Raw genomic sequence first — 26,621 nt, forward strand, 5'->3', positions numbered from 1 at the left:
TGGCACACCCATGTGCCAGTGCTTGCAAGGTGCCCCTGAAGAGGCAGCTGTCTATAGTTCCTATCCCAAGGGAATCCTCCTCTGTCCAATTATAGAGCTTTTAGGTCCCCTTTGTGATTCTCCAGCCCTATTCTACAGTGTAAAGTGGCTAGAGTGGGGGTGAGGATCTCACCCCTTGACATTAACCTCTTGAGTATATGATGCAGCCTTCAATTACATCATCACATACCATTTCTTCAGTAATACAATACAGCATCATACCATTTGTATGCATCTTTAGATATACTTTTTATTCCTTTATACTGTAATTTCATTATCTGAAAGGTACATCTTTATCGATAGTTTAAGTCTCTTCAAGAAATGTAGCAATAGTTTTCTCAGCACTCAAATACTAAACAGTTTTTTTTTTACCCAAAACACAGACGTCATTATGTGTAATGTTATAACTCCGGGAATAATATTTAGCTAATTTAGGTGTGAAGTTAGGTGTCCTATATCTATAAGAATATACTTTCACTATTCTCTGTTGTGTAGTTGGGTCCCAATCCTTCAGAGACTTAAACACACACTTAACATTATGCTCTGTGACTAACCCTTCCTCTGGATTTACTGAATCTCTCTCTCTCTCTCTCATATACATATATATATTTTCACACATAGACAGAATGTTTCATTCTGTTTCACACTCCCCTCAAAAAATTCCATTTCATTCTACATCATATCAATTATTTATGCAAAATTACTCTTTGATATCTTACAGCCAGATACTGTAAGGTGCTAAGTGCCTCCTTTGAGACATTGATTGCTGTCAAATTGAGTCTTTAGAGCCTCGTCTGAAAACTGAAGCCTGTAAAGTACTTGGTATTTCTTCCATGATAATTGCTAGACTTGTACAGTATGCCGGAATTACCACCAACTGTTTTTCATTGATAAAATGTGAAAATACCAAATATCTGACATCTCAGAATCATGAGGAAACCTTTCTGTCTGTGCTGCTGATTTATAGCTACACTGTCAGTGATGTTGTTTCCCTGTCTTCCACTGACAACATTAGTGTGTGTCCCAATCCCCTTCACAATCAAATCGGTACAGGCATTTCCTTCACTGTAAACCTAGTGCTGGTTTTATAATAGCTTTCCTCCTTTCATTTTTACAAATTGTCAATTAAGTTCTCATGTTTTCTTGTAACATATTAAAATGTTTCTGTAGAACAAAGTATTTATTGGTTCCTGTATACATTCTCAGCACCCATTATTTGATTTAATTTGTTTTTATCATGATTTTTTCTTCCTCAATCCGTTTTTTTCCTATAGACTACATTGCACTCTTCTCTCCCACAAAGGGATTCATCTTTCCACGTTATTTTCAGAAATGTGTCCCTAAACTTTTTCAGTTAAATAAGATGATAATGCAGAATAAAATTAAATGCATATTTTAACCTGCCCTTTAACCTTTTCTTCTTTATTGGCTATAGGAGGAAAAAACAAGAAAAGGAGTGTGATGCTTGATATTAACATGTAAAAAAATAAGATTCAGAAGTCTCTGTGGTCATATATATATAAAGCTGGTTTATTCATTACTTCATTTTCATTGTTTAGAGGAAAATGTAGGATTAAAGGAACACTTTCAAGATTGTCAAACCCAAAATATGACTTATGGTACCTTTAAAATTGCAGATGTAATTTTGCTACAATTTCTGAATCTTTTTTCCCCCAAAATGACTTTGAATGGAAAGGGAAAATGCCCACACTCCTGTGTGGTCTTAGAAAAACAAAGCCAGAATAGCATTTCTCTGCAAGCACTACAGATAATGATAATTTTCAATATAGTGTCTAATCATAAGAACAGACAGGCATAGAAAGGGCAAATTACAAGCTACTACATCATGTGTACATACCATCAAAAATCAGTTGGTAAATTAGCTTTTTGGCCTGCCAGCATTGACAGTGTTCCTTTAAACATTCAAAATAACTATACTTAGTTACTCATAATCTCATACTTTGGATGTGATGATTATGAAGTGTATAGTCAAATCTTTTCAGCACATTCTGAGTAGCTTATTATCACGTTGTCATTTTAGAAAGAAGGCTTATTTATAATGATTCCTACTGAAATGTGAACAATTCAAAGTTTTTTGTTTTCACTTTCAGGAAAGAACAATATTCTAGTCAGTGCATTCGTTTTGCTTTAAAAAAAGAACCAAAAGTTCTTACTTGCTAGTGGAAATATGTATTGTCATATCTCCATGCTCCTGTATTTTTAGCACAATATAAACTTAATATATGTTAACTGTGGCATCATTTCCAGCATGCTGTGGACCAATTCCAGGCAGCAGGAACAACGTCTCTCAGCAAATTAGATTGTTCTGTGAATTAAAAGCTGTTTTGTTGACTAGAATATGGATGCATGCTGAGACGCAGTTAGCAAACCATTCTTTTCTTAATACACGATTACACATTGAAAGTAAATTAAAGAATGCCACTAACGTACAAGTATTGTCCTAACATTTAAAGAAAAAGACAAAACATCTGCTGGGTGCTTGAGATAATGATTCTTTAAACTTTTGTTTTCTAGGATCTTCTTTCAAATCGAGCTGTAGTAAAGGAGAAAAGACACTAGAATTTGTTCCAATAAATCTCCATCTGCAGAGAATGCATGTGCACAGTCCTCGGTTGAAAGGTAAAGTATATTCCAGAGAAATGCTCTAATTGTGTCATACTATAATGGGGTTTATATATAATCAGAAAGTTTATTTTTCTTTTTAACCCTTTATAATAAACTCCATGCATTTTAACTCATAGCGCTGCTGTTCAAAAATTTCCAATTTCTTCTATGGTAAACCACTGTAACTTGACAAAGAAGAATGGTGCTTAGACAGATGTGCCTTCAGGTTAGGAACTATATTCTCAATAGTACTAAAACACTTTTTTCATATAATGCCATATCTTGGTTGTAGCCATGTAATAATTATAGCAGTAATTATAAGATAAAGGAGCGGAATTGATAGCAGGAATGCAAGAGACCTATAGGTCTAGACCTATAAGAATAGCTTAAGCAGTTAGCATAAGTATAAGGCCTTATAGCCTGAGTAGGAGTAATTGCTCAAAGAGTTATCATATTGAAATAAACTAACAGTAACCGTAAGTCACAACATGGTATAAAGAAGAACAGAAGTACTTGTGGCACCTTAGAGACTAACAAATTTATTAGAGCATAAGCTTTCGTGGACTACAGCCCACTTCGAAGTAGTCCACGAAAGCTTATGCTCTAATAAATTTGTTAGTCTCTAAGGTGCCACAAGTACTTCTGTTCTTCTTTTTGCGGATACAGACTAACACGGCTGTTACTCTGAAAGATGGTATAAGACTATTTATTGTTTTGTCATAATCACAAGTGTTGCAAACTGCTGATTGGTACAAACTGCCTTCTCGCAGTTACCTATCTGAGTATTTTTGGAGGGGAATATTAGCAAAGTAATATTATCATAGTAATCAAACTGATGTATATGATAATAAGTTTTGCTTAATTAATATACTAGTCTATAGGATAAGGGCACCCCAATATTATGAGGGTGAGGAAGTTAAGATATGTTAAAGGAAGGAAGAGCTATGCGTACATATACATGAGGAGGACCATCAAGGCCTATAAAACATCTGGTCTCAGCTCAGATACAGCTGTTGGAGTTCTTCATCCGCATGCCGGAGTTAGACTAGGATATGTCTCAACCTTTAGCGCTTTCCCCAAGGATAGAATGACAGTGAGTGTCTATATACCTGGCAATGGTGCCAGTTGCTGACAGTTTTATATTACATTGCTTTACTTGTTTGGATTGTTTTATTTATTGGACTAATCATTGTAATCATAACACTTTTACAGTTACACCAGGTCTTCCCTGAGTGTGAGTGTTGCTGTCATGGCTGTGCCCCACAAGGCTCCTAGAGTAATTCTGATAATAATGGGCCTTATCTTGAGACAAGAACCTACCAAATTACAGAGTCCTAACTGGGCAAACTAAGTCAATAACCTAATCAATGAACAATCAAAAGATCAGGCAACAATATGGAAAAAGCAAAATTCTAAACAAGGCCAATGAGTTTTGTGATGTCCTACGTGTTCCTCATGAGTTTGCATGCAATAGGATTTGCAGGGAATGGTTTCATCCAGAAGGCTTATCACATGACCAACTGTCACAAATTTTATTATAAAACCAAAATGAAGCTTCAAAATTCAGTCTGAAAAAGTACCTGCTGCTCCAGTGGCAGTAAAGGGTTTCACTTTCCATTTTGCTCTAATGTTTATGGGCCCTTGGGGTTAGAGTCCATTCTTTTAAGCTTGCAGAACTATATTTAAGCAGTAGTGTTCCTTGATGAGATGTTTGCGGAGCGAACAAGCACTGTTTACCTTCTGTAGAGTATATTTTGTATGCTGAGTAACAGAGAAAGTTATTACAATAAAAGAAGCTAAGTAGCCAGCCAATTTTTTCCTTTATTCTCCATCAAAATTATCTGCCAAATCCTGAAGGCCATACTCAGACAAATGCCCATTGACGTTAATGAGTATTTTGCCTGAGTAGATGTCAGGATTTGGCCCAACATTAAAACTTTATGAAGGGTGTAGAACTAATTCCACTGAAATGTCTTAAGGCTTCACTAACTGCCAGCTATCGACTTAGTGTGACCTATGGGGAAGCTGAGAGTTTCTGCCACTCAATACAGGCTTTGAGAAATTAAGCAGTTGCTACTAAGTTCCTTTAGAGAAATCAGAAGGATTCTGTTTTAATAAGGGTCTATTTCTGAGAGAAATAATTAGTGATAATAGGGGCCTTATTTTTAGAAATGCTGAACACCCGTAGCTACAGTTGAAGTCAATGAGAGTTGCGGATGCTCAGCCCCTCTAAAAGTCAGATCCTGCGGGGTAGATTTGAGTTAAAGGGACCAGCTTCAGAGACAATGGAATCTTCGATAGTGTTTATGGAATTATGATGAACAAGGATTTCAGCTGTAGGATTTTTATTTTTGTTGTGAGTTTTCCTTGAACTACCAATGAGTTGTCTGGTATTATATGCGGTTTCATACTAATTATTGAACTAGTTGTGGGACTTATTTTACAGAAAATGTGTACGATCATTTTTGCATTGGGAAGTGATTTGCTGAAATAGTATGTTATGAAGGGATTTGTTAAAGATCAATGCTTGGTAGAGTCAGGATATAGGGCTGAAGTGATGAGATTTTAAATAAGAGTTGGTTTCTCTGATGATGATACATTATGTTAATTTTCAATGTGATGTGAAATGTTCTCTGGGCACTTTTCTTTCCCTTGCGTCTTTTTAGGTTGTCTCTCATCACTCTAGCTTCATTGACAGAGTGTGTGACAAAGTGGGAATGTTGTGCATGTTTTCTCTGAATAATGCGTGTGTGCCTCAGTTTCCCCTATGTGTTACTCAAGTATCTAGGTGGTGGGACAAAGGAGTGTGATACTTGCAGAGGCCCCTAGAGGGCAGATGTGACTGCCATCTGGCTGCCTGGGCACAGACAATGGCTGATGCTCTGTATCTTGGCAACTGATAGCCAGGGCCCATCCTCTGCAAGAATCAGCCAGAAGTGTTTGAGGACCAAGTGAGAGTTGGAGGCCAGGTGACTTGTTTGCCCGGGAAGGAGACACAGGAAGGAGGAGGACAGCTAGGTGTGACTGAGGCTGAACTGCTGGAAGCTGGTCAGTCTCCTGTTGGGACTTGGGAAGCCCTGCGCTCTGGATCCCCCTAAGATAGACGTTGATGAATATTCCTAATTTCTCCGCTAACAAGATCTGTTCTACGCTGTGTTCCCAACGACTAATGGAGGTGGGGCAGAATTCATATGGCCAGCATTTTTCTGTGCCTCCCACACAGAAAAATGCAAAAAAAAATCTGCCGGGGGGACATGCGCCTCTTCCCCGGCAGCCTAGGCAGCGCGTCTGTTCCAGTGTGCCTGGAGCAGCCTCAGAGACGGGGGAGGTGGACTGGGCATACGTGCCTGTGTGGTTGATCACTGTGGGGGTGCTGGGCGTACATGCGTGCCAACAAAAGAGAGAGAAAGATAGACTCTTTCCCTCTTGCTTGCTACTGCAGCTTGCTGGCGTGGAAGGGTACGGCTTTTTATTATGCACGATGCAGGCTAGAGGCAGAAATATAGCAACCTGCCTGTTAGTTAATTGATCTCATTGTCTGAGGCACAAATGTAGCTGCCTGCCTACCTAGTAACATTGTTAATGTTCCTATTGTTAGTTAACTGTTCCCATTCTCAGTCAATTCCCCCAGGATCATAAAACCTGTGAAAATTTTAAGGCCCCTATGTTGCCAGAGTGATGTAAAGGAGCCTTATGAATGACAATAAGGGAATCCTCAGCTAGGAAGATCTATGTTCTTTCTCACTTTTTTCCTGTGCCAAAGTGGCACAATGGGGTTAGATTGCAGCTCAGGATTTATTTTACTTACCCATTTAAAAAAAAAAAAAAAAAACTTTGAGGGCAAATAAAACCGTTACCAACCAGTCAATAAAATGTCAGGACAATCAGAACCAAGCACTCCCCAAAATACTCAGCCAGGACCAGGACAATGATTAGCAAAAGTGTATGACTTGCATGTGTGAAAGTCTGAGCAATTTAAAATTACATTCTACTTTTTTTTTTAATGTTTGGTGTTCTGTAATGTAATTTTAATGAACATTCAGGATTATAACTAGAATTCAGGGTATTAGTTAGCAAGTGTTTGTAACTTAAGTTTCATGTGTTTATGAAATGCTGAACAGTTATTGTGACTTTTCTGTATTGTAGTTTAAATACATTACCAAAACAATTGAAACAGGTGTGATTATATTGCATTATTTTGACAAATAAAGTATGTAGCATTTTGCAGAATTTAGAATTTTTTGGTGCAGAATCCCCCTAGGAGTATTTGATATTAGGTGGCAAGAGAATTTTTGTCTGACTTGGCTACTATATTGTTTAATCTTTTTAAATGATGATCAGGTGCTTAGGGACATTCATGCTAGATGCATTTTTTATAGATTTAAATATAAATAAATCAAGGCAGCACATGCATCTACCAAAACTTAACTATAAAACTAATTTCCCAATGTGTAAATAAATAAATGAATATACAGCTCTGCTGTAATAGAGCAGAACTAATGCTGTCATGTCTCATAATGACAAACTAATAATAATCCTCAGTAAACTTCAGGTGCTCCTAGACCACTGACTTAATTTTTCATCCTAATTCATTGTGTAGATGTATTGTAATAGCTAGCAATAACTTTTTCTTAGCTTACTAACCAGACCAGTTAGAGCACCAAATGCAGATAACTACAGATCCTATTGAAAATATAGAAAGTTTTCATATTCCCTTCACATGGTCTTAAAAGGGATGGGGGGGGGGGTAGATAGGCCCCACACTGGCAATGGGAGGTAGCCTGTAGGCCCCACTGCCTCAAATGTCAGGCTTGGAGAGAGGAGTTACAAGGGGAAGACCTAGCCCTGTGCAGGACTGACCAGGGAGGAGAACAGAGCTCTGCTTCTCTTGATGGGACAGAAGCCTAGTTGCAGTCCATAGACTGAGCTGCCTTGCCAGCCAGATGAGCCCCTGTTAGAATGGATGACAAGCACCTAGAAGAATCAGCAGAAGCATGGACTGTTTGGAGATAAGCCTAAAACAGAAAGACGGGGTCTCACCAAAGGTTTGTCGGACCACTCTGTTCTGAGTTGTGGGGTTTTTTGTCCCTGCTTTCCTTTGGACCTTAATACCTTGGAATCGGTAGGAGAGAAGCATGTCTTGACCAGAGGGTCTGTTATCTTGGATCTCACAGAGACAGCCAGAGGTGATGCTAGCCCATTGGGGGCCCTAAGTAAGAATACCCCAACCCAAAAACACATAATAAAAGCGAATAAGGGCTCCCCTTGAGTGCTTGGGGGCCTAAGCAATTGTTTAGTCTGTTTATGCCTAGCACTGGCTTTGGAGACAGTCACCTACCAGCAGAGATCTGCAGCTGAGTGCGTTGTGCCTTGATGGGCCACAAGAGGTGCCACAAATGCAACCCAGGCAACACAAGGTGTAATTTGTGTCATATGTCAGTTGTCAGTGTTTAGAACAGAATACCTTACCTGTACTACTTCCATATAATTTTTAGCATCATCTTATACAGGTAAAAGATATGTTTAATGGAATTTGTCCATTGGTGTATGTGTGTGTGTGTGTGTGTGTGTGTGTGTATGTATGTATGTATGTATCTATCTATCTATATTTATATATAAAGTAAGAAAGTCAAGGCTTACTGATCAATTTATATCAGTACATTGATAAATTGATGACATTTTGTTCTAAATTGCAATACAAATGCAGAAATCGCACCGTTGAAGGCTCTAACATTTTCCTGGTCCATTGACTCTAAACAGAACCCAAAGTACCTGATGACCTCTACTAACTGTACAATCTATAAAATTGTAATCACCTACCACTATGGATGAGCATCCACCTTTTGGCTGGAATGTTGGAATTGTTTACTGTTTAACAGCAAATCACACAACAATTTAATACAAGAACTGAAGAATACCATATCTAACTGAAACCACACAAGGGATTTGGATAGGCAGGCTATAAGTACACAAATTTGAATGTGGGCAATATCCTGTGAAAGCACTATCACATTTTTAAAATCCACAAGAGCTCAGAACCTTAATTTTATGTCTCAGATGAAGGCACCAGCCTCAGTAGCACAACACTGTGTAGATATATTTTTAAACAGCAACTTTGAAAAAAGAGCACCACTTATTGAATTGTCAATAACCTTTTTTTTTTTTCCAGTACCTGGATTTTTCTTAGCGTTTCCCCTTCTTCTATTACCTGTCTGACCCCACTTAGCTTGTGAGTTATGACAAGCAGACAGCTGTTAGACTCTTCTTCTAAAATTGTTTTAGTTTTAAAGGAGTGGGTTAAGTTTTCTTAGGCATAATTTCCAAATATCCTTATCTTTTGTTTGTTTGTTTGTTTCTAGGAGTGTTTTTTGTAAGATTTTCTCATCTGAATGAGATGGAAGTTAGGTATGTAGTTCCCATTAATCTGAATTAAAATTACAGATGTAAAATGCTGACACTGCAAAGATACTGTGCATCAAAATTAATGGGACTCTGCCTAGGGGAGAGGTCTGCTTACACGTATCTCTTTGCACATAGGGACTTTAGATTGTAAACTCTTTGGGACAGACACAATCTTTTTATCATGTATTTGTACGGAATGGGGCCCCAATCCTGACTGGGGCCAATAGCACCCCCCCCCCACACACACACACACACACGCAGTACAAATAATACATAATAATAAACCTTTGAGAATCAGGATATGCTTATACCCATGTATGCATAATACTTCCTGAACATATATCATATCCACCTGTCAAAGTGCATGATGTTTATTGAAACAGGTTTTATTTGACAAGCACTAAAGACTTACAGCTTGCGTCAAATATATGCTCCGAGCAATACGTAGTACCTGCTCCCTTTTTGTGCTAAGTTGCACTTTGACTTCCAGTATATCTTTCCTCATCTTATGCTTCACTTGTCATGTTTCAGAAGGCATCCAGGATGTTCTTAAGAGGTTTTCAGAAACAAATTAGCATGTAAACATTAATAGAGCTAGTGATTAAAAGCCGATGAGTCATTAAGCCTGAAACTGTCAGACTTGTTTAATATTGTGATGCAAGGCAGGTTTTAATTCCATCTATCAAATGTGTCTTAGTATTTCATTCTAAGATGCCCAAAGTCAGTTCTTGAGAGGCTGGAGATTATGTGGGAGGAATGTTTGATGGCACTTACAAATGCAAATTTGTGCAAAATTGGTGATATTATACCATACTTTTAAATGTTATATATCTACACGACAAATGCGCTCTCCTTCAAACTCTTAGAGCCACATTTTCAAATATGTGTGACTAAAATACTCCACATTTGCATAGGTTTATTGGGCATTTGAGTGGCTTATTTGCACAATTCTCTAATCTTCATGCAAAGAGGGTGAAACTCATTCTTGTGCAGAGAACCTGTGCATTACTAAAAAGTCACACTTAAACACTCAAAATAGCGCTTGTGGGATTTTAGTGCTGCATAGGCCTTGTTCTGATTACCTCTATGGGGCAAATTTCACCCCAGATTCCTATTTGTACACAGATATTACAGATGCAAGTAAATCACTCATGTCTGAAAATGTAGCTTTCCATGTAACGTGTGTGTGCTCGTTTATAATGATTTAGGGCTGGATTTCACTGGGCTTTGGTTTAGACATTTAATGAATACTCCCATTTAATATATTATACATGTATGTTTAAATTTCCAATTTAACAAACAAACACTGAAGCCGGAAAATATTTCATTCTCTGTCAACTTTATTTGTAAACACTTTATTTTGTTCTTCTTATGATGCTGCAGGAGCTGTGTCTGTCTATTGTGACAGCTTTTATTTACTTTCCTATCAGTGCTGTAACCCAGCAACAGCATTGGGAACACAGAAATGGAAAATAAGATACACCAAAGGGCAACAATACCTGACTCATGCATTCATAAGAAATCAATCATATGAAATAGAACCACCACATTTTAATAGATTTTCCCTTTGAAAGAGATGAAGAGGAAGATGTTAGCCTTTATACCATTCAGAAATATGCACATTCCTGAGAATCAAGGCTTGCACCAATGAATTGCTGTGATAGTGTCTTTGTATACATTCACAGAATCTAGTAACTAGCTGCTTTAGTGTCTCTCCCAGCACTAAGCGATGTTCTGGTAGCAGTAATGGTCAGGAGTGTGTTTTTCTAAGTTTGGCAATGAGATTGGGACCTTTCTTTTCGGATGTAGAACGGATGTTGTAAATACTGATGTTTGTTGTGATCTCTAGGCTGTACTACTGCAGTAAGCTTTACAAGAACCTACAGTCTCTTTGAAAACCAGCAGAAAGTTTCCAGTAGTTCAAAAAGCAATTGCTCACTTAATTGATTTGTAGAAAAATGGCCCCTGGAACAGAAAAAGTTTGTAAACAGTTGTCTTTTCTAATTTTTTTTTGTTATGCAAAATTTGTTATATTTTAATTGAAATTTGTATTGAAGATATTATCAGCATTGTTTACCATTACCTGTTTTGGGGAAACAAAAACATTAATGTTTTCAATAATGTTCATGAAAAAATAAACCATGTGGGTCTATTTTGAACCTTGCAAAATGAAAACAATGTGAAAGTTTCAATTTTTTTCATTAACTTTATTTTTAATTTTCAACCATCTGAGATTGCAAGTATATTCAAAATAGGTTTCCAATTTGTGTCTGCTTGTAATATGAAGTATTGACTGTGCTCTGTGAAGCAATGTGTGAATTTGCATATCATCCTAACAGTTGAGAATTGCTGATGCAGTTGCTATAGCTGGACTAGATTTGGGAGAGGAGGCCCTGAGCTCTGGAACTGGTCTTATAAAGCTTGTTTGCTGACCTTTCAAGCGGGTTGTAAGACATCTTTTTATTCCAAGTTTTGGCTTGACAGTAAATGATTGAGTGTATCAGTTTGTATTTCTGCTTGGGGAGGAGTTTTCTTTTGATGATATTAAGGTCTTAATTTGTAATTGATGTTAGTGTTTTAATGTTATAAGTTTTCAGAGGCTTGGGATGGGTATTTTATAGCGTTACCATCCGTCTGTATTTCCCCGGACATGTCCGGCTTTTGCGTCTCTAAATAGCCGCCCGGGAGGAATTGGTAACAAGGTTAAAATGTCCGGGGTTTTTTTCCTCCCTCGCCTCCCTCCCTCCCTTCCATGCAGAGTGCAGCTGCTGATTGGGTGGCTGGGCCGATTGACCCGCTCCCATTGGCCTCCAGCAGCCAGAGCCCTCCCCTGCTTCCCCCTCCCTCTGTCTGCAGCCCTGTGTAACACACCAACCGACCAACCGGGCAGCATGTTTTGCAAACATGTGGCGCCAGAATGGTAAGGGGAGTCCGGGGAGGGGGGCAGTCAGGGAGCGGGGGAGGGTTTGATGGGTCCCCGGCCTCCACCTGCCACTCCCCCTCCATGCATCCCCCTCCATGGGCCGCCTCCTCCCTGCCTGCCTCTCCCTTGTCTGCTTGTACTGCCAGAGCCAGCAGCAACTGCTGTCTGCTGCCCCTGGGTCCTAGTGCCCCCATCCAATAATGGGAAGACAGGCTGCCCTTACCCTGCCCTTCCACCCTAGCCCTGAGCCTCTCCAACGCCCCAAACCCCTCAGCCCCAGCCCTCATCCCCCCACACCCTAATCCTCTGCTCCATCCCTGAGCCCCCTCCTGCATAATGAACCCCTCATCCTCAGACCCACAGCCCTCACCCCTGCATCTCCTCCTATCTCCAAACTCCCTCCCAAACCCCCTCCCCCTTCCCACACACCCCCTCCTGCCCTCAAACTCCCTCCCAAAGCCTGCACCCTCTCCCTTTGCACCGCCTCCCACCCCCAAACTCCGCCCCAGCCCAGAGCCTGCACCCAGCACCCAAACTCTATCCCAGAACCTGCACCCTGCACCCCTCCTGCACCCTAATCCCCAGCCCAGGACCTGCACCCCAGACCTCCTCCCCCCACCCAACCCCCCTCCCAGAGCCTTAGGCAGGTGGTGGGGGGGTGGGTTCTGGGCACCACCAAAATTTCTACAACCTTGCCACCCATGCAAGTGGATAAGGGTCGGGGCAGTCAGGGGACAGATAGGGTCCTGGGTGGGGCAGTTAGGGTGGGGGGTTCTCAGCAGGGGGCAGTCAGGGGACAAGAAGCAGGGGGGTTGGGGCTCTGAGGGGGGCAGTCAGGGGATGGGAAGTGGGAGGGAGTGGATGGGGGTGGGGCTTCCCCCCCAGTGTCCTCTTTTTTGATTGTGGAAATATGGTAACCCTAGTATTTTATAAGTGTAAATAGCTTTATGAAAGTAATGGGATTTAAATAAACCATTATTTATTTCCTACTCCTTTGCATTCCCTTCCCTCACATTCAAAAATAATAATTTTAAGATGTATTTTCAAATATCCCCATGCTTCACCAGTTTTGGGGGTATACACAAGAGACTATTTGATGACTTACCACCCTTTATCACAACTTACTCTGAAATAACTGTGAGAATTTACAAAATGGTTTATGGTCATACAAAGTATTGTGAGCTCTCATTAGTGACCACCATGGGTGTTGACTTGATTTCAATATAAAATAAAGCAAAACCACTGGGGTTTAGACTTTCGAATGCTTCCCTTTTACATATGTCATGAGTTATCTTTTAAAAAATTCAGATGCCATTATCCAGTTAACCTCACAGTTTCATCCTATTCTGTTTTAGAGTCACCATTGTTCTAAGAAATATAAAACTTGGCTCCAGAGATATATAGGTGACTAACTCCCACAGAAATCAGTGGGAGTTAAGCACCTAGAGAACTTTTGAGAATCTGGATTTTACTGTCATCTATAGTAGTGGAACGCTAATAACCCAAGATTATATACTACAGATAAAACTATGGGCCTGCAATGAATGGACTACTTAAAAATCCTGGAGCTCACCGAAGGCTAATGACATTATTCCCACTTCTGCTTTAAATGAGTTCTGAAGAGCAACCACACATCAGTGTAAAATCAGTTTGAATGCATCTTCTTTGAAACTGAGCTCCACAAATAAAATACAGTCCATTTATGCAGTGTTCTTGCTTATAGGGACATTTGTCATCAGAATGCAAAAAAAAAAAAAAAAAAAAGACATGCTTTGGATTCATAAACTGAATATATTTAAAAACTGATCGCTTTCGAGACTGAGAGGATTCTATTTCAATTTGGGGGCACAAAATTACAGCCATTATTAAATGCATGTATAAACAACAGCAGTTAGATATCTAACATGAAGGTGAAATCAGATTTCTGTTTGTTACAATTTGTGCTAGCAGATAATTGTGCCTGCACCTCACTGCTGGTACACAAAGAAAGGGGCAGTTTTAAAAGTTTTCACCCTTTCCCATAATACAGAGAAGAAATCCATGTGGACTCCATAAGAGTTTAAAAGAAAGCAAGTACATACAACTTTTCACTTTAAAATATTAAATGGCAGTGAATGACATGCTTACAGTCTGTAAGTACCTATATGAGAAGATTTCTGATAGGAGAAAGCAACAAAGAGTCCTGTGGCACCTCATAGACTAACAGATGTATTGGAGCATAAGCTTTCATGTACATTCATCTGACTAAGTGGATATTCACCCATAAAAGCTTATGCTCGAATACGTCTGTTAGTCTATAAGGTGCCACAGACTCTTTGTCGCTTTTTACGGATCCAGCTTAACATGGCTACCCCTCTGGTACCTGACAGGAGAAGACTCTCTAATCCAGCAAGCAGAAGGTATACCAAAATCCAATGGCTGGAAGCTGAAGCTAAATAAATTCAAATTAGAAATAAGGTGCAGATTTTAAATGGTGAGGGTGATTAACAATTGGAGCAATTTACCTAGGAATGTGGTGGATTCTTTGTCACTTGAAGTCCTTAAATCAAGATTAGATGTCTTTTTAAAGGATATACTCTAGCTCAGCTTGAAGTCATGGGCTTGATGCAGGAATCACTGGGTGAAATTCTGTGCCCTGTCTTATGCGAGAAGTCAAACTAGTTGATTATAATGATCCTTCTGGCTATAATATCTATGGATTTCAACTTGACTGTAAATTAAGCGACCTAAGACACTATAAAGTGAAATACACAAAAGGCCAATTTGCATTGTACCTTAGTAAACTACAGAGCTAGGATATATTGTTCTACACTGTGGTATATCATTAAGGTAGCAATAAATCAGGTAAAATTCTAAGTTAGTTAGGTGTGCATGTGGCTGTGTGGAAAGATTGATTAGCTCTCTTTGCCTCCTCGTGACCCTGTTCTCAGTTATTCCTAGTAAATTATTCAGAATCAGTCCCTCCATCTCCTGTAGAGTGGATTCAGCAGTGCAGCCATGCCCTGCACATGTGGATGCGCATGCAAATCTCAGTCCTTGTCTATTCCCATTCCAGATGCTCTGTATGATGTCATCACAGTGGGAGCCCCTGCAGCACATTATCAGGGATTTAAGAATGGTGGTCTTCGGAAACTGTTGAGTAAATTTGAGGCAGAAAGGCGAAAGTAAGTACTTCTATAAATAACAATTATCTGCTAATCAAATAATAAAACAGTCTTATTTGTTAAATGCATAACAGATAGTCTGTTTGGACTAGTTAAGGTATCTTTCATGAAACAGTGCATTTATCTTCCCCTCTCCAATAGATAGCTTTAAATTTGTTTGGGATATTTTATTCATAGCAAGATTTATTTTTTAACTCTGGACTCAACATTAAAGACCTTATAATGTTTTCTCTCTCTATTCCAGGGAGCCTAAGGAATATTTAAGCTTGGAAACATGTTGCTAAGAAAGTGCTTTATGCTAAGTGGAGAGTAATTGTAGCTATATTCCAATGCAGTTTCTTGTAATAGTTACATGTATCATGTCTATAAATAGCACTTTCCATTTTTCTGAGCACTATAGAAATGTTAAATAATCTTCTCAAGTCCCCTGTGAAGTAGGTAAGAAAATATTATTATTCCCATTCTGCAAAATGGGAAGCAGATTCAGAGGGAGAAAAAAAAGCTTTATTATAGCCCCAGTTCTGCAAAAGCACTTATGCACATTCAACATTACACTTAAATATTTTGTTGACTAAGCATGGGATTATGCATGTGCTATGTGGGCCCTTCAGAACATCTGAGCAATTGCAGCTCCCCCTGAATTCAACTGTAGTTGTTAGTTCTCTGTGCTTTTGAAATTCAGGCCTTCAATGACTAGGCCACGCCTATACAGTCGGTAAGTGGCACTTGTATTAGAACTCAAGGTACTGACTCCCACTGGCATGATCTAGATTCCCATGATTCTCCATAGAAAAGAAATTACCTCTTCTATCCAATGTTCAGCAAAGTTTATTATTATTAACAGTATCACAAAGAATAAAACAGGAGGTGATACAGATTAACTATTTATTTCAGTGTCACTTAGAAAAGATTTTGCATTAACCCCTCAATGCACACAGCTTGCATTTTCTCTAGTCATCCATCAATACAGAATGCATTTTAAGCTGTCAGCAGGAACTCCACACCTACCTCTCTGATGCTAAGGGAGTAAAATGAAATGCAACATATTTAGTTTTGAAGGCAAGTGAATGACTGAGCTACTAGTTCATAATGTTCTAAAGCAGCGCCAAGGGGTAGTGCTAGAAAATGGCTAGCTCAAACATATCTGACACTTTAAAAACTATTATTTCTTTACTATTTTAAGTTGCATAGATATAAAAATCTTAAAGATAAAATTTGCCTGGACTGTTTACAGACAAGAAAGCTTGAAAATGCAATGTAAATATCATTCAGTATTAGAGATTTTCATGAAGTGGACTTGGTGCTGAGAGTTATTTCATGTTCTGTTGCCAGTGAATGGCTATACAGACAGAAGACTGACCCCCTTCTCTCCCAAGAGTGGGGAGGTAAATGAAATTTGCATTCACAAATACAAAACAAATAATCATACAATGACATTTTATAAAGCCGTTCTTCTAAAAAGCCCAACAAAATGTGTGCCCCAAAAGTGCATCACTTGCAAACCCTGTGTGTGTGTGAAAACTTGTGTGTGCAAACAATACTTGGCATTATTATAGTGCCTTCTATCAGAGGATCTCAAAGGACTTTACATAGATCAATGCATTAACCCTTTCAACATCTGTTTGTATTTTCATCCGTGTTTTATGGATGGAAAAACTAAAGCACAGAGACATTAAGGCTAGTGTTTTCGAACATGGAAGCCTAAATTACTTAAAGAGACAAAGTTACCTACGTATGTTAATTTCAGTAAGAACAGTTAGTGCTGAGCACCTTTGATAACCAGCCAGTTATTTAGCTGCCTAACTTTAGTCCCCCGTATTTGAAAATTTTAACCTAAGTGACTTGCCCAAAGTCTTACCAAAAGTGTGTGTCAAATTCAGGAATACTGTCCAGTTCTTGACCATCCAAATCCTTTGCTTTCCCTTTTGTGCATTCATATGCCAGTGTGCAAATGTGGATATTACATGTACAGATGAAAGTGCATGCTATTTTTAAAGTCCAATTTTGAAAATTTGGCCTTTAACATAAATATGTTTTGGGAAAAGCTTTCCCTTGTGGTAGTGAAGACAAAAGACAGTGAAGTATATGTGATGTTTTTCTTTCTGGCCACTGTTAAGGAAGATATCTACACCCCAAGTATGATTCTGCTTTCCGAATCATGGCTGGTTTGACAGGAATGTGACTTTCACCTCTACATTCACTTTGGGCTGCCACTCTCCCTCTTACTGTCCCCTTCTATTTTTCCCAGTACACGTGTTGTGCTTGCATCTTATTTCAAAGCTAAGAAGGATGATAGGCGGTTCCTGAGATGTAAGGTATGCCCTTAGCTATCAGAATCACATCTTACAAAAAGTTTAAATTTTAACATTTATTTTACACATTCTTGCCCTAGTTAAATTATAGCTTCTTGAAGCTAGTTGAAATATACAAGAAACTATTCCAACATTGAAGTTACCATTACATGACACTCTTTGCTTCAGGAGTAGTTTGCTATCTCAGCTTCAGAGCAGTTTCAGTGTCCCATAGAGAGAGCAGACAGATATTGACAGTTATGTTTAGTGCTTTCTGTGTCTGATTTATTTAATTTGTTTACATATGTAAATGATTGAACAATATTTTAAAATGTATGTAAGTTGCATTTGCTAGTGTATTTCATAAATTGAGTTTAATTATTCAAATTACTTTCCATTAGAATTATTTGCATTTGTATTGATCCTTTCATTGAGAAGCATCTCGAAGCACATCCCCTTTTTGGTCTCTCTTCTCTACTCCCATGCTTTCTTCTTCTTTTTCTGTCTGTTCTTTCCAAATACCTATCAAGCCTCACAAACGCGTATCATTTCCCCCACTCTTTCTACTCTCATTGTGCCTTTACCTTAGTACAGTGGTTCCCAAACTGGGGTTCGTGAACCCCTGGGGGTTCGCGAAATGTTAGTGGGGGTTCTTGGGGAAAAAATTCCCTAATGGCGGACAGGAGCTGTCCCTAGGGTTCCCAGGCAGCACAGGGCCAGCAGCCCGGAGCCCCTGGACTTCTAAGAGCTAAGCAGATCAAAGCAAGCATATCTATCACAGTGAGGAGAATTAAAATTCGAGACTTCTTATAAGAAATGGAAAGGGAGTGCATATTTTTTACTGTTTTTAAAATTAAATAGGCAGCTAGTATTGGTTTTAAAATTATCATGAAGAACAAGTTTAAGCTTTGTTGTAATGTGTGTTGTTTGCCTGGACTGCTCAAGACCTGAATGCTTGTGCAGGAGGAACTCTTTGAGTTGACTTTTTAAATAGCTTCATGCTGTTTCACATCTGACACTCCTTGATGGAACATAGGAGCCTTGTCTTATAACAGACTTATTCAAATTGATACAAGCTACGAAAGTGAGATCTTGGAACAGTGTTGCCGTTTTCATAATGTAATAAAAATACTGTAATGATAAATAATAATGAATAATAAATAGTGTGTAATAAGCATGTCATAAAAACACATTTTATATTTCCAAGATCACTGCTTTTATAATTTATACTCCGGTAAAGGAGAAAATCCCTGGAAATACTCATTTTTAGGAGGGGGCTCGCGAGACTTAACATTTTAGTGAAAGAGGTTCACGGGTTTTAAAGTTTGTGAACCATTGCCTTAGTACAAGCTCCAAAAATAATTGCCTGCAGGGATCTTAGGCAGGAAAGTCTGCTTTCACCCCTTGCAGGCCTGAGGGAAGGGAGCTCCAGCAGTGATTCCTCTTTTCTCCCCTCTCTAGGGCCCTGGTCAGCAACTCTCCCGCTCCTTTCCTCACTGGCACCCCACTATGCAGTTCTGAGCAGGGTGACATGAAGCAGTTATTCACAGCAGAACAATTACTTGCATCTGAAGAAGTGAGGTTCTTACCCACGAAAGCTTATGATCCCTATACTTCTGTTAGTCTTAAAGGTGCCACAGGACCCTCTGTTGCTTTTTACAGATTCAGACTAACACGGCTACCCCTCTGAAGCAGAACAAAGTGGCTGAAGGGCAAAATCACAGGGAAAATATTTTGTATTTTCTCCTCAGTCCGTCTGGGATGGAATTGGTAAAGCCCAGAAATGGGTTTTTCTCATTCATTTTTCTCTTCCCATAACTCCTATGTACATTAATATAACACCCTTCATCCAAATGGATCCTAAAACCCTTCAAAAAAGTTGGCTGAGCATACAAATTATAAGATCCTCATCACCCATCAATTAGATGTACTATATCCAGCATTGTGGGGGGAATGTGGCAGCTTTTACACAATGCACAATATCACTGCACAAATATATAGGACAGGAAATTAAAAATATATCCACCTGAAATTGCAGAGTGAATTTAGGGAGGCAGAAAGTAATTACCCGAATTGGAAGTGCATGGGATAGCAGGGCTAACAGCCTCATTTTTGTGGCAAAGCCCTATAGGGTCATAGGTGACTGTAAGTGGTCAGCACCTAGGGTTTACATCCTGTTTATTCAGGAGTTAGGGAAAAGTGCCCTGTAAAGAAGATGCATGATCCCTCTTGGAGCTCCCAGGGTGTGTGTACATCCTGCACCATCCATTAGAAAGGGGCAATGTGCTTCCCACTCCATGCTTGGCTGGTGTAGTAGGGGAGTAGGAGTCAGTGGAGCCATGGCCCCACATTCTCCACTCTCTGGCCCCTCTGTGGGATGTCTTGTGCCCCTGAGTTGGGTGATGGGAGGGAGCAGTCCCTGTACTCAAGAGAGCACAAGGACTGTAATTGTGTCTGGCCCTTGCAATAGAGCTTCCTCCTGGAACTTCCATGCTTGTATCTGGAGTTGGAAATTGACAGTAAGGTGTATGTCAAAAGACTGAGAATGGCAAGGGGACTGGCAGCCACCTCTTACTTTCATACTCTCTTACTACAAAGGGCCAGATCCCACAGTTCTCTCTCCCTGCTCCATCCTCCAAAGTCTACAGAAGACCTAAGCCTGCAATGGTGCTGCTCTCCATGGGGCCAGTTCCTGGATATGTGCATAGATATGTCTGCAAAAAGAACAGGAGTACTTGTGGCACCCTAGAGACTAACAAATTTATTTGAGCATAAGCTTTTGTGGGCTACAGCCTACTTCATCAGATGCATGTAGTGGAAAATACAGTTGGAAGATATATATAGATATAGATATAAACAGAGAACATGAAACAATGGGTGTTACTGTACACACTATAAGGAGAGTGATCAGTCAAGGTGAGCTTTTATTAGCAGGGGAGGAAAAAAAACTGTAGTGGTAATGAAAATGGCCCATTTACAGCAATTGACAAGGAGATATGAGGAACTGGAGGGGGGGGGGAATAAGCATGGGGAAATAGTTCCCCATGCTTATTTCCCCCCCCCCCCATATATATATATATATCTTCCTACTGTATTTTCCACAACATGCATCGGATGAAGTAGGCTGTAGCCCATGAAAGCTTATGCTCAAATAAATTTGTTAGTCTCTAAGGTGCCACAAGTACTCCTGTTCTTTTTGCGGATACAGACTAACACGGCTGCTACTCTGAAACCTGAAATAGATATGTCTGTGAGGTAATACAGGTTTGAGCTTTGATTGCCTTTTGCTACTGAGCTTCTGCAAGGTACCACAGACTGTCAGTGTGGCTTCCGGTAGATCCCAGGTGCTAGATGGGATGAAGGTTCAATGAATCAGCAGCCAACCCTGAAAGCACAATTCCTTCCCCCACATGAAAGAGGCCCTTTGCCCATGGGTCCCCAACTGGGAAGGGGCAAAGCCTCCAAAATCCACAGCTCCCCAGCTGCACCTACTTGAGGAAATAGTGCAGGGAAAACTCTGCCAGGGAAATTCACTGATTTTTGTCCTCCTTCTTTGGTCCCCTGCAGGTTTTTCCCTGGGAAGCAATGAAATGGTCCTAAACTAATCTCCCATATCTTAATATTCAAGGCAAAGAAACACTTTAGATAGGCAACATTTGAAAGCAAAAGAAAATATTTGAAAGAAACTTTCTGATTCTTACTAGGGAGAAAATGCTTTTACTGTCCTGAAGACGACTTTATTTTGTATGCATGTTTATTTAGCTTCATGAAGCTTCTGTGAGGACACACTTAGCATTTCCATGGGCAGCTTAAAATTTTCTGTTTTACAAAGAGAGCACCTTTTTGAAGCCTTGGTTGAGAGAAAAAGTGACACCTGGCGATATCAGGCGGAATGTAAAGTGAACAAATAAAAATGCAGATCTAGCAACTGTTTCCTCTAGGCTAACTGAGCTGAAGACTTAGAGATGTGGAAGAGATTACCTCCCAAGCCAAACTGGGAAGGTTCCCTGTAGCTTTCTAGGCAACATTGTCACTGCATACAACAGGAGTACCTAGTATGTTTTTGACCCCTATTCGATTATTAATACAACTTATTGAAATATCCAACAATATCAGCATACTAAAAATTATGCAAAACTTCGACTGGATGTCTTGACTTTGATTCAAGTCCACCCCTGCAGTAGAAATGGTAAGAGGTAAAATTAACTAATATCAAGGTTATGCTCCATCTTCTACAGTTTGTGAGGCATAATTGCATTTTTTAATTGTCAAACCAAACAGTGAATATAAAATTCATTACAAGAAAGTTTACCAAGGCAAAAAAAAAAAGTTCTATATCATTTGGAAGACTGGTTAAAGGAACTGGAAAACATATGGAATTCATTTTCACCATGAGGAAGGTATCAGAGGTACTGGGGAGTCCTATTATAAAGAACAATATTTTTGTAGCTCTTATGTGATCATTATAACCAAATGATCAGTACATCCAGATACTTAAAACAATGAATTTTCTAAATAAAGAACTTACACAATAAAAAACAAAAATTCATCTTGTAAGGAGAAAGCAAGATTTTTGTGGGTATTTGATCCCAAGACAGGTTAGTCAGGTTCTAATTGGCTCAAGCTAGCATTTCAACAATCTATAAATTTCTTTACCTGAAACTGAGTGGCATTTAAAAAGCTCCTATCACTAGAAACATCAGACATATGATTTACATCCACTCTAACCCTTATAACTGAATGACCTCTGATCAGCACAGATGGTAAATACCTCAGCACCAATTAGAATAATTGTTATGAAGTAATTTTTAATCTATATGGGCAAATAAGCACTAACCCCAAAATCTACTGTATTAATGATAGAAGTGTTTTGCTGTGATGTCTGTAAGACCTTAAAAAATAGGACATACAGAAGTTTCATATGATTCTTCATTGGGGGGAGGGATCTCTTTACTTTCTGAAGGTGGACAGCTGTGCTGTATTAATCTCAAGATAGCATGTTTATTTATTTTTAATGCTTTTATGTGCAGGTTTTTTGTTTTTTTTTAAGCAACTGTAGTTTCTAGCAGAAGGAGAAAGAAAATCAATTGTTCAGGCTCAATCTTCTGTTGTTCTGCTAATACAGGCTGCCTCATCTTCCAGTAAATGGAAAGATCTGTCTTTCCACCAATCTAGGTGGCAGAGTAAACTATTATTTTTAGAACCAAATTGTTCAGGAACATGAAGTTAGATGTGCTATACATTATATTGATGTAATGCTTCAGTGCTTTAAATGTTCATAAATCATTTTCAAGATACACCAAGGACTTTTTTCTTCTTATTTAAAAGCTAATTTGGTGCTGTGTGCTTCAGCCAAAACACATAGGCTTGTAATTATAAGACCTTTAATGCTCCACTACTAACCATCAAGGAAAACAGAGGTGCCCCAGAAGCTGCATTAGGTTCTATGATTTGTTCGGAGGGTTTTTTCTGCCAGCTTTTAATAAGGCCCTTGAAATATTTCTAGTCTTCACTAAAATAAACTTGAAGCTGAAAAAGCATTGAAACTATTTTTAAAAGAGCTTTAATTATTTGATATGGGTTTAAATTGTCTAAACAGACCCTTTTTTATTAAACATGGTCCATATCTTTGATCGAGGTGAGTTTCTTCCATAATGTACTCATTACCAGGGGTTCATTAAAACAAAAATCTTCAGGTTCCTATTACCTGTGTCTCATAACCTTCAACCCATTTCCACTGTCTGAGGAGTCTGAAATGGTAATGTTTCACAGAAACCCCCAGTCATGTTGAAATAATAATGACTTGTGTTTGATCTAATTGTAGCCTTTATTTTCAAAGGGAAATCACAGCCTGTCACACAGCACTTTTCAGGGAGACATTACTCTTTGTTCACTTTCCCTCTCTTTGTGTATGTGCATGAGGGAGAGAGATGAACATTTTTGCAGTGTCCATAAAATGTGTGCATCAGATTCACTGGAAATTTTACCAGAAAACCTCAGCAGCTTGCCAAATCATTCATTTGGTATGTAAAAATCTTATCAAAATATTTTTCTGTGTACTAGATTCTATTGGCCAGATTGTCCCAGGCACTTTTACAGGTGTGTGTATCAGAGAAGGGATAACACTCCCACACAGGGGCCACGAATGGTTATAGCCTCTATGCTTGGGAGAGAACAGGGACTGCTGCCTTTGGCAGACCTATTGGTGCATTCTCCCTCAAAGGGATAGGAGAGTGGCATGGAGGAGATGAAGCTATGGCTCTGTCCTCTCTTCTGCGCCAGCACAAAGAGCGGGCAGGGAGAGGAGAGAACGCTGTTTCATCATAAACGCAGGTGTAGCATGCATGCTTCCCCTAAAAGTAGTGCACTTCCACACTTTCCCAATAAAGGACTTTACCAAAATGGCACAATTTAACTCTCTGCTTTGGGTTGAGGTGCAAGCACAATATTTTTCTCCTGAGAACTGTGCTTAGTTACTATGGATCAGATTCTCCCCTGTGTTCAGGTATTTTGCACCATTAAACAGCGATCCTAAAGTTGAATTACCTGGCTGAGAGAGGATCTCCCCAAGAGGCAGAATCATGGTAGTGTAGAGCCACCAAAGTGGTTCCTATGCCGCTATCACTGCAGCCCAGCTGGGGAAAGAGAGTATACCCAGGATGGTCCTACACTTAGCTGATGATTGGCTGCCACAAGCAGTTTAGGGCCATTGACAGCTGAGGGCACTTAGAACAGCCAGCAAGCTGACCTGAGTTATGCTGGGGACTGGGATGGAAGAGTAACAAAGGCAAGCTATGCACACTAACATCTCCAAGCCGCAAAATCTGGCCTTGGCTGTAGCTGAGGATCATGGCCCATGATGATGACTTCATAAGTACAGATAGATTAGATATAACATAGGATTTTACTTTTTTTAATTTATGAAGTGGTATAGCTGTGTTGGTCCCAGGATATTAGAGAAAGAAGGTGAGGGAGGTAGTATCTTTTGTTGGACCAACTTCGGTTGGTGAGAGAGACAAGCTTTTGAGATTACAGAGAGCTCTTCTTCAGTTTGATTTAGTATTCTGGACTGGGTTTTTTAAAAAGGCCTAAGGAACTTAGTTGCACAGTTCCCTGTGAAATTCAGTGGGGAAGCTGGGTGCACAACTCCCAAAACTCTGATTGAAAATCCCAGGTGAGTGGATTAAGAACATAAGAATGGCCATGCTGGGTCAGACCAAAGGTCCATCTAACCTTGTATCCTGTATTCCAACAGTGGCAAATGCCAGGTGTCCCAGAGGGAATGAACAGGTAATCAACAAGAGATCCATTCCCTGTCACTCATTCGCAGCTTCTGGCAAACAGAAGCTAGGGACACCATCCTTGCCCATCCTGGCTAATAGCCATTGATGGACCTATCCTCCAGGAATTTATCTAGTTATTTTTTGAAGATTCAGATTTATTTCATGGATGCAATAAGTTTGCCATATTTTTATCAATTTAATTTTCCTCATAACTTTTCATATTAGAAATTGTATCCATGAAACTGTAAGTGATGTTTAAACAATAATCCACTGGCTAGGTAGGCAGAGTGATATATGCATATGTATTTGTTCACTGTTATTTTGTGAGGGATGTTTTTCCTCCAATATGTACCTTCTCAATTCTGCATTTTAACATCAGCAGTTATTACTGTGAGAAACACTGGGTCAAATGTTCATTATTAAAAGATTTTAACCCCCTTGCAGATGGTGGCAATTTAACTCAATTACAAAAATGAGTCAATTAACAGCAGGAGTAGAGTTGGAGTTACATGGAGTGCCATTAAGAACTAGACATTTAGCATATTGCAGTACTTCTTGCCAAACAAACTGTGTTAACTTAGAGTTAAGAGTGCTGAAGTAATTAATATAACCTTTATTCAAATTATACCACTACTACATTGCCATTAAAAATAATCTAAAAACTGAAATGATCACGTAAGGTAATCTGCATATAATTGATTATCAGCAATACTATTATGTGAAAGTTATGTTATACATTCCAATAAACAGTTTTACTCTAACCCAGAAGACATAATTATAGTCTCTTTCAACATATACATCACTAATTACATACTTTATATGTCAAGGGTATATTTTTACATTGCATCTGATTTCACATGCAGGAGCTACAAAATTTGCTTTCCCCAGTGCACAAGTTTAGTCTTAGTGGTAACATCCTGCATTCAGCTTTTGCATTGATGTGCCTGTCTTTTAAAAGTTTCTTCATCAGATTTATTGATGGGGTCTCATACATAGTTTTTCTGTAATACTATTTATGAAATTTGTTTGTATATGAAAATTGAGTTCTGAAAAGTATCCTGGGCACAAGGTAATTACAGAAATGACTTCTCCAGTGAATCTTGAAGTAGCCTTTTCATCAGATATGGAGACACAACATTAAACAGAAGCCCTTTGTTTAATATGGGGACACAAAAAAATTAGAAACTTCAAAAATCTCCAAAAGGAGTAATTTTAATTGTTTTGAATCTGAAAACTAATTGCTGAATTTCTGTGAAATTTTATCAAAAACTTATTATGGTCACTGAGAGTTAACCTTAAAATTCTGAAAGCCTAAAGATTTTTGGTTGTTTAGTGTCTTTCAAAGTATGACAAATCAACCACATAAGAGCCTTAACTCAGAAGGGAGACCATCGCTGTCTTCACAATTTACCTTGATTTAAAAGCTCCAATTGCCTATACATAGAATGGGAAAGACCTCCAATGTCTTAGGAAATCTAATTACTGTGGATGGTATCTGTTTAATAGCACACACTGTAACTTTCCTGCTACAGTAGGTAATGGGGATCAGATTTGGGAAGGCAGTCAGGGAATGCTGGAAATGGAATGCTAATAGGAATCCAAGGGAAAAGGATGTAGACTGTGTCTGATGGGGATGTTAGAGAGCCAAATGCATCAGAAGATGCAGTATGGTGGACAGGGGAGATCAGTAGAGCCCTGCAAATCCGCAGATATCCGCTTCATATCGTTCGATGAGGATATCTACGGACTATTTTTGCAGATAGTGAGTTGGATGCAGATACAACCACGTAGGGCTCTACTCACCGATGGCACTTGGCCCGCAGTGTCCAGCCTGGGCAGCCTGGGGGGCACAGCACGCTCGGGGCCAGCAGCCAGTGCCTGGGGCTGGGTGGCA

The 26,621-nt window shown here is 39.3% G+C and overlaps 1 protein-coding gene across 2 annotated transcripts in view; it reads left to right on the forward strand.

Moving 5' to 3' along the window:
• Positions 1-26,621, forward strand: part of INPP4B (inositol polyphosphate-4-phosphatase type II B) — a 309,880-nt gene that overhangs the window by 156,866 nt on the left and 126,393 nt on the right. For both annotated transcript variants that reach the window (XM_054031037.1, XM_054031038.1), the window contains exons 12-13: positions 2,575-2,679; positions 15,045-15,153. In XM_054031037.1, coding sequence (XP_053887012.1) covers positions 2,575-2,679; positions 15,045-15,153 — 214 coding nt within the window. The remainder of the gene's footprint in view (positions 1-2,574; positions 2,680-15,044; positions 15,154-26,621) is intronic.

The sequence above is a fragment of the Malaclemys terrapin genome, chromosome 5 (assembly GCF_027887155.1).
Source record: "Malaclemys terrapin pileata isolate rMalTer1 chromosome 5, rMalTer1.hap1, whole genome shotgun sequence".
Classification (NCBI taxonomy): Eukaryota; Metazoa; Chordata; order Testudines; family Emydidae; genus Malaclemys; species Malaclemys terrapin.